General features: G+C 60.5%; 1 protein-coding gene across 3 annotated transcripts; it reads right to left on the bottom strand.

The window, feature by feature from the left end:
• Window positions 1-7,375: 7,375 nt before the first annotated feature.
• Rassf7 (Ras association domain family member 7) lies at window positions 7,376-10,016 on the bottom strand. 3 transcript variants are annotated; one of them, XM_013074563.3, is made up of 6 exons: window positions 9,885-10,016; window positions 9,081-9,211; window positions 8,269-8,981; window positions 7,990-8,118; window positions 7,834-7,918; window positions 7,376-7,760 (listed from the first exon to the last, which is right to left on the bottom strand). In XM_013074563.3, the coding sequence occupies exons 1-6, from the start codon at window positions 9,974-9,976 to the stop codon at window positions 7,729-7,731; spliced, it is 1,182 nt and encodes a 393-aa protein (XP_012930017.2). In that variant the 5' UTR covers window positions 9,977-10,016; the 3' UTR covers window positions 7,376-7,728. The 3 variants fall into 3 exon arrangements, with proteins under 3 accessions (XP_012930017.2, XP_087067318.1, XP_087067317.1); XM_087211192.1 differs by having other exon boundaries at window positions 9,081-9,351; window positions 9,885-9,899; XM_087211191.1 differs by lacking the exons at window positions 7,990-8,118; window positions 9,885-10,016 and having other exon boundaries at window positions 9,081-9,205.
• Between the last annotated feature and the right edge of the window lie 71 nt (window positions 10,017-10,087).

The following is a 10,087-nucleotide window of genomic DNA, read 5'->3' as shown; positions in this document are numbered from 1 at the left end:
TATGAGGGCCGGGGCACGGCGGAGAACGAGCCCGCAGTCCCAGTCCTCTCCAGCCCAGTGCAGCGAGAAAGAAACCATGAACACTGTGGAGACTGCAACTGCCTGTAATCCCGGCTGACTCAGTAGGATCAACGCGAGTTCCAGGCCAGCCGGAACTACATCCTGCGACCTTGTCTTTTAAAAAGTTTTGTTTTTTCTCCGGTACCGAGGATAGAACTCATGACCTTGCGCTTGCGAGGCAGGCACAGTCCCCTTAAAAAAGTTTTTAAAAATCAATAATATGAGCCAGGCATTGTGGCTCACACCTGTAACCCTAGAACTCAGGAGGGTGAGACAGGAGGATCGCTGAGAGTTTGAGGCCAACCTGGGCCACATAGTGAGTTCAAGGCCAGTCTGAGCTGTGTAGCAAGACCCTGTCTCAGAAAACAAAAACAAAAAATCAGTGTGGCTTGGGAGAAGGCGATTCTTGCTTTAGCAAAAAAACAGGCTGGGCCAGGGCTGCAGCTCAGTGGTCTTGCGCAAGGCCTTGGGTCCTTCCCTATCACCGAAAAGAGTCCCTCAGAGTCAGGGTCAGGAGGCTGAGTACTGGCCATCCTTGAAGAAGTGCTGAAGAGGAAGTGAGGGCCAGGCAGCTGGGGCAGGGGTCCTGCAGGGCTGGCACTGGCTCACCAGACCCCTTGATGTGCATATCAGCGGGACCAGTAGAGCACTGTGGCTTGCAAGGTAGATGTGGAAGACAGCTGGCAGGACTTGAGTGGTTGGATGTGGGTGTTAGGGAAGATAAAGGGCAGAAAGGACTGAGAATGGGAAGATGGGAGCCAATTAAAGGAGGAGAATGGTGGTGGCGGCGGGAGGGGGGGACAGGGATGAGACAAGCTGGAGGAAGTGTTCAGGGATAGAGGCTGCACCAGCGGTAAGACCTTGGGGTTGGGAGTGGGGATGGGACCAGCTCCGGAAACCCAGACCTCAAAGGCGAAGAGGTCTGGAATCTTCAAAAGAGACCAAAAGGAACTGGAGGAGGGTGCAGAAAAGGGACTGGAAAAGAACCAGGAGAGTTGTTGGAAACCAAAGGAAGCAAGTGTATCCACCAGGAGGGTAAGGTGGAGTCTGATGGGGCCCTGGACAGCAGCACTGGCCCAAGGTGTGTAGAGAGAATGGGAAGCATGAGTAGACCATATCACTTTCCTGGAAAGGGAAGAGAAAGTGAAGGAACCAAAGAATGAGCCAGTCAGGAATGCTGTTTCCACTGCTTGTGATGGGTAAAACATCAGGGAGAAAGGATGGTCCCAAACAGGGGCACTCCAGAGCATGTCCCCTCTTCTGCATGAGCCAGACAGCAGGATCTGGATGGCATGGGTGGATCCAGCATCACCCAGGCACCTTGAGTGGCAATTGTATGACCCAGATGAGTTCCTTGCCCTCTCTGGACGACAGTGTCCTTGGCTGCAAAGTGCAGATGTTAATGAGCACACCTGCGTCTTGGATCATGGAGAGGACTGAATGGGTGAACACAGGGAGAACATCCAGTGGGGTCCAGCTGTGGTGATGAGGGGCTGGGGTGCCACCCCTAACCTGCACCAGACACCTGTCTCTCTTCTTTACCTGCTTGGAGCCTGGCAGGAGCATGTGCTTCTGCTGAGGACCATCAGACACGGACACCCGCAGGCACGTGCTGGGGCTCCTGGGAAAGAGGAGGTCAAACAGCCTGTGGTCAGCTTGTTGCCAGGCCCTCCCACCCAGCCCCTCAGGTTCCCCATGGGGACTGCTGGAGGAGGTGTCAGAATAAACACATGCAGGATGGGACCTAAAGGGCACGTCCTTGGTGAGCATCTTCAGGCAGTTCAGTCTACCCATCCTCAGTGTGCAAGGTGACCCCAAAGAGCTGCCTAGGGTCAAACTGAGAACAAGCAGTGCTTCTTGAGAGTGTACACACATCTATACCTCCTGCCTACTGACACACCCACACACATCTGCTGATATAAAATGACACTTTGCCTGCTCAAACCTGGACCACATGTGGCCTCATGAACCAGGAGGCTCTGACATGTCCCACATATAACCCAGCATCCACACTATCACCTCTGATGCATACTGACAGGTGCCCCAGCAGCCCCTTGTACATGCTGCTGGCAGTGTGCACACACATACATGCCTCCCACTCATACAGCCCTGCACCTGGAGGCCCTGCTGGGGCTTTGGTCTGTGCTGGCACATGCTGCTCCTGCCTGGTGTGGGCCAGACAGGCACAGATGTGGTGCATGCCTGGCATGCGCTGAAGAGTAAAGCTGCCCCCATCCCAGCCCAGCCTCTCCCAGAGGACCCAGCCTCTCCCCCTTCCCCTGGCCCAGCACACACAGCCCCCCTCCCCATCCCCACAGCAAGAGCCCAGAGCCAGGTGGATGATAGAAAAGGGAGGCTGAAGCATGGTCAGAGGAAAAGGGGAGTGGGCTGAGAAGAGGGGAGTCAAAGCTCACAGAGCTGGAGGAGGGAACAGGCCAGCGAAACTGACCTTTCAGACCAGGGAAGGCAAACACAGTATGTAAGTGTCCACTGACCACAAAAAGGGTGGTTTAAAACAACAGAAACTTATTCTTACATAGTCCTGGAGGCCAGAAGTCTGAGATCAAGGCTGGCATGGCCACACTCCCAGGGTCCCTGGGGAGAGTGCCAGGCATTCTTTGGCTGTGGCCACAGCACTTTGATCTCTGCTTCTGTCTTCTCATGCCCTTCCCTCCATGTTTGCCTCTCCTGTCACTTATAAGGACACCATTATTGAATGTAAACCTACCCAGAATAATTACCCAGGTAATTCAGGATAATCTCACTTCAAAATCTTTTAGAAAATCACCTGCAAAGACACTTTTCCCCAACAAAGTCACATTCACAGGTCCTGGATGTTAGCATATGGACATATCTTTGGAGGACAACATTCAGTCTACTACAGAGGGTGAGAAGGGGTGCATTTGGGATTGGCAGGACTCCGGAAACAGATGGGGGTAATGCCAGCAGGAAAGGCAGGAGCTCAGCCTTTCCCTGTCTGCTGGTCTCTGACTCCTTTCCACTGAACCTGTGCCCTGACCTCAAAGTGTGGGCCTCCTCAGGGATCCCAACAATCCCAAGGGGTTCCTGAGATCAAGCCAAGACCCACATCAACTGGGCCTGGTGGTGCATACCTGTAATCCTGGCTCTCTGGGAAGCTGAGGCAGGAGGATTGCAAGTTTGAACCCAGCCTGGGAAATTTAGTGACTGAGATCCTGTCTCAATTAAAAAATGTTATGAAAGGGCTGGGGTCAGATGTGTTGGCATGTTTATAATGCCAGCACTTGAGAGGCTGAGCAGGAGAATCACTGTGAGTTCAGGGCAGCCTGAACTACATAGGGCTGGGGATGTACTTCAGTACAAAGGCCATCCAATCCCCACAAGCCCCAGACCCCGGTGAGCCCTCTTGTTCTTATCACCATCTGACTGAAATGGGTCCTGCCTCCTCTGTGCTCCTTCCCCAGTCACAAACGGCCCGCACCCCATAACACCTGCACTTGGCTTTCTTCCCCAGGCTCCAGGTTCCTGAGGTTATACGCCTTCCTGGGACCCTAGAACTCAGCTGCTTGGCTGTTTGGGGCAGCTGGCAGGCTCCAGCCTAGCCTGTGTAGATGCTGGACGCAGGGAGGCCACGGGGACAGGGTTTAGGCACAGCAAGAAGCACAGCTACGGGCAGTGGCTGAGGCTGTGCGGGCCAGGATGCTGCTGGGGCAGAGGGGCTCTTTGGAGGTGCCTGGCGCAGAATAAACTGCCCCAGACGGGAAGGGGGAGGGAGGAACAAAGAACTGAGGACTTCTTAAGGATCGCAGGACAGGCAGCCTCCTGCCGTCCGAGGAGCCGATGCCCCTCGATGAAGGCCACCCGGCCCAGAAGGGCTGGGAGTTGGACCGCTCTCTGTGGCACTGGTGTGCTTGCTAAGGAAAGCGACAGTCTGCTCCCTTGACTGCCCTGCTGGTGACTCCGCACGACAGGGACGAGCTCAGAGAGCCCGGCGTGACGCGACGCCCCCCGCCCAGCCTCCAGCTTCGGAGGCGCGGGTGGGAAGGCGGCGGCAACGCTGCGGCCGGAGCTCGCGCAGCCTTCGGGGGACTGCCCAGCTACGTGCGCCCGCGCGGCGGAGCTGGACGGGCAGGGCGCCGCCTGGCGAGGCAGTGGGCTATTCCAACGCGCGCAGGGTGTCCGGGCCGTACCACTGCCCGGCCGCGGGGGGGGGGCGCCGCCCGGAGAGGCATCCAGCAGGCCCCGCCCGGCAGGTGGCGGCCCCTCCCCAGGCCGACGTGCAGAAAGGAACGCGCCGGCCTAGCCAGCTAGGGGCCGCGCGGCAGTGGGCGGGGCGCACCGCCCCCCCTCACGCCCACTGGCTGCGGTGTGGCAGGGCGGGCCGTGCTCGGCGCGCCATTGGCTGCCATCCCGATCCTTTGCATACGGGGCGGGGTTGCGGGGCCCTGCCGGGGCCCGTCGGGGGTGCGAAGGTGGCCGCGGTTGCCGCAGAAGTTGGTCCGAGAACCCGCGACGGCCCGCGCCGGGGTCGCAGGTGACGCGCAAGGGGTCCCAGGCTGGCGGGCGGGGCGCATTTGCGAAGCCGCCCTCCGCCTGGGCTGCGGGGAGCGGGCGGGCAGGAGCCGCGTGGCTTGGACGCTCAAGTTAGAGGGGACTGGGCGGGGGGCGACCCCTCCACCGCCCGCCCGCCGGGCCGCCCCTCCAGGCGCAGGGCAGCCACTGCCCACCGCACACTGCGCTGCTCCCGACCCACTGTGCGTGTGACAGCGGCTGATCTGCCCCTGGGCAGCGCGAACCCTTGGCCCCTCGGTGACCTGGGTCTGGCAGGCAGGCAGGGGCCTCAGGGAGCGGAGGGCACGCGCAGGCCTGGGAGGAGGCCGCCCCCTGGGCAGGCCAGTGGGAGCTGGGGTGAGGGACACTCCAAGGCCGCGTCAGGTACCCTCTTGGAGAGAACTTTCTTCTTGAGTGCAGGGCCCTCAGGACCGCCTCCTCGAGGTCACCGCGCCCAGGGAAGCCTGTGGCAGGCACAGGTGTTGTGATCTTCTGCTAACAGGACCCACCTCCTGAGGGCCACCTTGGGACTCCCGACAGGAAGACAGCGGCCGCTTTACCTCTTCTCCATTTCTGCCACTTCCATGAGGCGGTCAGGACAGTGGGCCTGTTGGTGGGGTCCAGGAAAGACCCCACTCAGAGTCCTCCGTGGAAGTGTGGACTAGGAGTGTGCCTAGAACAGCTCCTGGCAGGGCGAAACACCCTAGGCAGCCCCTGTCCCGGCTGGGCGGGGGCAGGGCCCTGTAGTGGGAGTGCAGGCATCCTAGAGGGACCCTTTGTGGTCACCACAGCAGGCTCTGCAGGTGAGGGGAGGCTGTGTAGCCTTGGGGCTGAGGACCTGCAGAGCTTACTCCCTGCAGCTGCGTTCTGTGGGTGACTCTCAATGAACCGGGGTTCTCACTTCAGTGCTGGGCATGAGCAGGAACGGTGAGAGCAGGACAGGCTCCAGCATGGTCCACAGCACAGCCCGACCTCATCCTCTTCCTGGACTGCCCAGTGGGGAGGCAGTGGCTACCGTGGGGTCCCTTCGCAGCATTGCCTGGGAAGATGACCTGCCCTGCAGGGCGCCGTGGGATCTCAGCACCTCCACACTTCCCACAGCTCACACCATTGTCTTCAAAGCAAAATTTAAAACTCAAAAGTAAACTTTTCAGCAACTAGAAGGTTTGCTTAGTAATCCAAAGCACTCTGGCAACTTTGGGGGGGCATGGGACTCTTTCTACCTGGAACAACTGTGTCAGAAAAGAGCTCTCCCTGGCCCCACCTGGACACGGTGCCATTGGGGAGTTTTTTCAGAGCCAGGAGCCCATCAGGGCCCACACAGTGGCTTCAGAACAAACAGGTGGCCCTCAGGAGGACACAGGCAGTGTGTGTGCGGTGTGTGGCTTGGAAACACCGTAGCTTAGAGATGGAGCACGTGGTGTGGAGCCCCTGGGTGGCACCTGCCATGCCCCTGCTGGCCTGTGTCCTTAGCTGGCTCAGGGCTAGTGCCCAGAGGAGCATCCAGACCTGCGTGTGGACAGGGACTATGGTGAGGGAAGCAGTCCCCTCGGTCCCAGCCTTCCCACCCAGGGTGCACCCCTGCTGGCCTTTGTGCTTGAGGCTCCATGCCATGTGTGTCTGTGCCTGGCCCACCAGTCTGGGCCCATGGGCCCAGCAGATGTAGGCTGCAGCAGGCTTGGGGAGGAGGAGGTGCAGATAGGAGCAGTCAGCGGGGCATGCTGGCTGTGGACACCAGTTGGAAGCCTCCTGCTGCCCAGCCTCCCCCATTTGCACCTCCCTGCCCCAGGCAGGAAATAGCCAGTCCTGCTTGCTCCACATAGCAGTGGGCTCCTAGTGGCCCTGGCCTTTGAGGAGCCTTCCCTGGCACCCATGGGTGGCCTCCTTGCTCCTCCTACTCAGGACTTCCATGTCCCCTGCCACCTACCCCAGAGGAAGTGGCCCACACCAGAACCAGCTCAGGAGTCCATCTCAAATATCCCCTATCCTTGAATCTGGCAAAAGACCCCCTGATCTAGGGCAGCGATGAACCTTTTAGAGCTTTCAATGATAAACAGCTCACTGCAGCACACATACCATAGGTTCACCACCACTGATCTAGGGTGACCCTATCCCCTGTCCGCCAGTACCACCCATGGCTGCACCAGGGCTGTCCCAGGTCATGCTTATCATAAAGATCTCTAACCCCAGCCATCGGAGCTGGGAGTGTGCAGTCCACCTGAGGATCTGGGTCCTGGGAGAGGCCATAACCAACTCAAGGGCCAAGGCAGTCGCTAAGCTGGGCTATGGAGTCTACCCTGCCCTGATTTCAAAGTTGCTGCCTCCCAGCAAAGGCTTCATAGGAACTTGGGGAGAAGGGAAACAGCCCTCTTCACACCATGCCCACACCCTCCCCTGAGGTAGCCTCGCTCCTCTGGGGTATGCTCCCTGGATCTGACTGAGGAGCCCAGGACGCACCCCATGAGTTCTCTGGGAGACAGTAAACCTGACTGGCGGGTCTAGCTTGTCCTGGCATCCTGGGTTCCTGCTGCTGGTCAGACACAGGCCAGATGAAAGGAAGCCAGGTGGGAGAAGGGTCCAAAGAGAACCCAGGCCAGGGCAGAGCCAGCATGCAGGGGACTGCAAAGGAGACTGCCCGGGGCAGGAGGGTAAAGCAGCCTTGCACCCTACTGTGCAGTGGCCCCTGAAGCACTCTTCTGACCTGCGTGACTTAGAGTACTCCCGTGGTCCCCGCATGAGTCTCAAATTCTACACCCAGCAGATCTTGCTAAGTGCAGCCTCAAGACACACTCAAGCCACTATGGGCAGTTTATTGAGGTTCATGGTCAGGGTAGGGGAGACGGCACACCCCCCCACAGGCTGAGTCCACTGTCCACGTGCCTCCCGTCTCCAAAACCATTAGTGGCCTCTGGGGCCTGGTGAGTTCCGAGTTACGTCCCTCGCTTCTCCAGGAGGCTTGTCAGACTTGGCAAGGACTAGGGCAATCCTCCCAACTCCCTGAAGCACAAACTTCAGGCACCACAGCCTCCCCCTGCACAAGAAAAGAATCTTCTGTGATCAGACTTCTGTTGTCCTTGCAGCTTTTTGGATTGCCCTGGCTCATCTGTCTTCCACAGCACTGCTCTGGGACAGGAGCTGCTACCTCCAGGAGCTCTGCCTCATGGTGGCGACTGTGGAGAAGATACAGGCTGAGGAGGCTGATCTAGGAAGGGCCCATGCCACAGGGTAGCGGGGGAGACCTACCCTCCAGACTCAGGGTGGGCACTGGGATTGGCTGCTGGGGGTCTCCCTGGAAGGTGTCTTCTTCAGCTGAAGGCAGAAGGCTCTCCTGTGGAGAGCGAAGGTCAGCTGTATGGCAGTGGGGCCCCACCCTTCTGCCACTCCCAGAACTGCTCTGACCTGTGTGCCAGGGGGGGCCCTGTCTGGCTGTGGGGGTGGAGGCAGCGCAGCCCCCGTCTGCAGGATGAACTGCTGTAGGTTGCACTGACGCAGCTCCCGGTTCAGTTCCTGCAGCTCTTGTACCTGAGCCTGGGGCACACAGGACCCTCAGGGGACAAGGTCACCAGCCCTGTGGCCTTTGTGCCCTACAAGGCATTCTCTCTAGTCTGACCTTGTCAGACCCCAGGTTCCAAAGTCCAGGGTGGGGAGGTGGCATGGGCTGCGGTCTTCTGGGCTTACCTGCAGTGTGCGCTCAGCTGCCTCCAGAGCCCGGCTTACCAGGGCCAGGCTGCTTTGCACCTCTGTGCTCTGCTGCTCCTGGACGGCCAAGTCTTGGCGCAGGTGCTCAGTGGCAGATGCCGTGGTAGAGGGGGGCCCAGGGGCCTCAGCGGCCAGCAGCAGCTCAGCCTCCAGGGTGCGAGCCTGAGCATCCAGGGCCTGCAGCCGGGCAGCGTGCTCTGCAGTGGCTGCGCTCAGTGCCTGCAGCCGTGCCTGCCCTTCTCGCTCCCTGGCCTCTTCCCGCCTTAGCTCCTGCTCCCAGAAGTCCTCATGTCCCAGCTCCTCTGCGTTCCTCTGCACCCTGAGCTCCATGCCCTGGAGGTCTTCAAAGCAGCCTAGGTTGGGTGCTACAGGGGCTGGAGGCTCAGAGGGTGAGGAGCTAGGGGCTAACCTGGGACACCCCAGGCTAAAGGTGAGTGCCCTGTGGGATTCATGGCCTGGAGTTGCCCATGGTTTTGAGGGAAGGCTGGCACGCACTGGGCATTGTTCTAGGGGTGGACAGCTGTCTGAGGACAGCCTTTCGGCCAGGCTGGGCCCTGTCCGCCTCAGGACAAACTGGACATCGTTGGCAAATTGTCCGAAGGTGGCCTGGGCACCCACTGGACACTCCTGTGGCAAGAGCTGACGTTCCTTCTCCTTAAGACGCTGCACGAGCACAAAGCGACCTGTCTGGCCTGGGGACAGGGGGACAGGGTCAACTGGAGCAGGGGAAAAAATGGGGTGGCCCCACCACAGTCCCACCTGTTGTGCCCATTGGCAACTAGGGGACTTACCTATGGCTTGGGCTAATGCAATGACCACTTCCTGGCAGGTGGTCTGCTCTGAGACCCCACAGACCACCCGCTGAATGCCATCCACCCACACCTTCAGCTCCATGGTGGACAGCCCCAGAACCATCCCGGTCCTGTGGGGAGGGGACAGGCCGCAGGTCAGGTCCTGCCTGGGCCTCCCCTCCTTCCCCTGGCCAGCTGCCACGACTGGTTCAGGGTTTCGGCCCCTCAGCGTCGGGCGTGGCCTCTGGTGCCCAGCCCCAGCCGCACGTTCCTGGGGTGGCCAGGGAAGTAGTTAGGCTCTGGCTTCCCCCACTTCACCCGCCCCCGCTCCCGGAACGAGGCGAATCATTAACCAGGTCCGGGATTTCCTGTCTGCCCGCCACGCCGTGCGCCACCTGGCTCAGTGGCACTGCCCCTTTCCGCGGGCGGCCGTCCCAAGGACCCAAGGGCGCTCGCACAAACACGCCGCCATCCGCTGCCAAGGGAACGCCCCCCCCCCCCGTCTCGAGCCCCAGATAAACTGTGTCACGACCCACACCCGATCTTTGTACCCGTGAGCCCCAGGAGTGGCAGCCCCCTCCCGCTTGGGGAGCCCCTAGTCTGGCTCATAGCTCCTGCCGCCCGGGGAGTGCGCTCGCCCCGGAAGTCAGAGCCGGCCCCGGGACCTCTGGCCGTGAGGGACCCTAGCTCCCCGCTAGACGGCGGTGGGGTGCAGGTGCACTTGGCCCTCCCGTCCAGCCCCACGGAAGACTTTCCTCGGAGGGAGCGGGGCCCCTGGGCGGCCCGTGAATCTAGCCCGCTCACCTGGACGGTCGCTGGCCTTCGATCCTGGGCGCTCCGGCGCCCCGACAACCTGCAGCCGCAGCGCCCGGCGCGCCCCGGCCCTGCCGCCTCATTGGCCCGTGGACCGCAGGCCCCGCCCAAGAGCGCCCCAATTAGCCCTGCAGCGCGGGCCTCCCGCCCACGACCACGCCTATTGGCTGCTTCCTCTCTCCCCGCCCCATTGG

The sequence above is a fragment of the Heterocephalus glaber genome, unplaced genomic scaffold, assembly GCF_053883595.1.
Source record: "Heterocephalus glaber isolate CG9 unplaced genomic scaffold, H.glaber_assembly_v1.0 deba00001428, whole genome shotgun sequence".
NCBI classification, from domain to species: domain Eukaryota; kingdom Metazoa; phylum Chordata; class Mammalia; order Rodentia; family Bathyergidae; genus Heterocephalus; species Heterocephalus glaber.
Note: the sequence above shows the minus strand (reverse complement) of the source record. Positions and strands in the feature narration are given on the sequence as shown.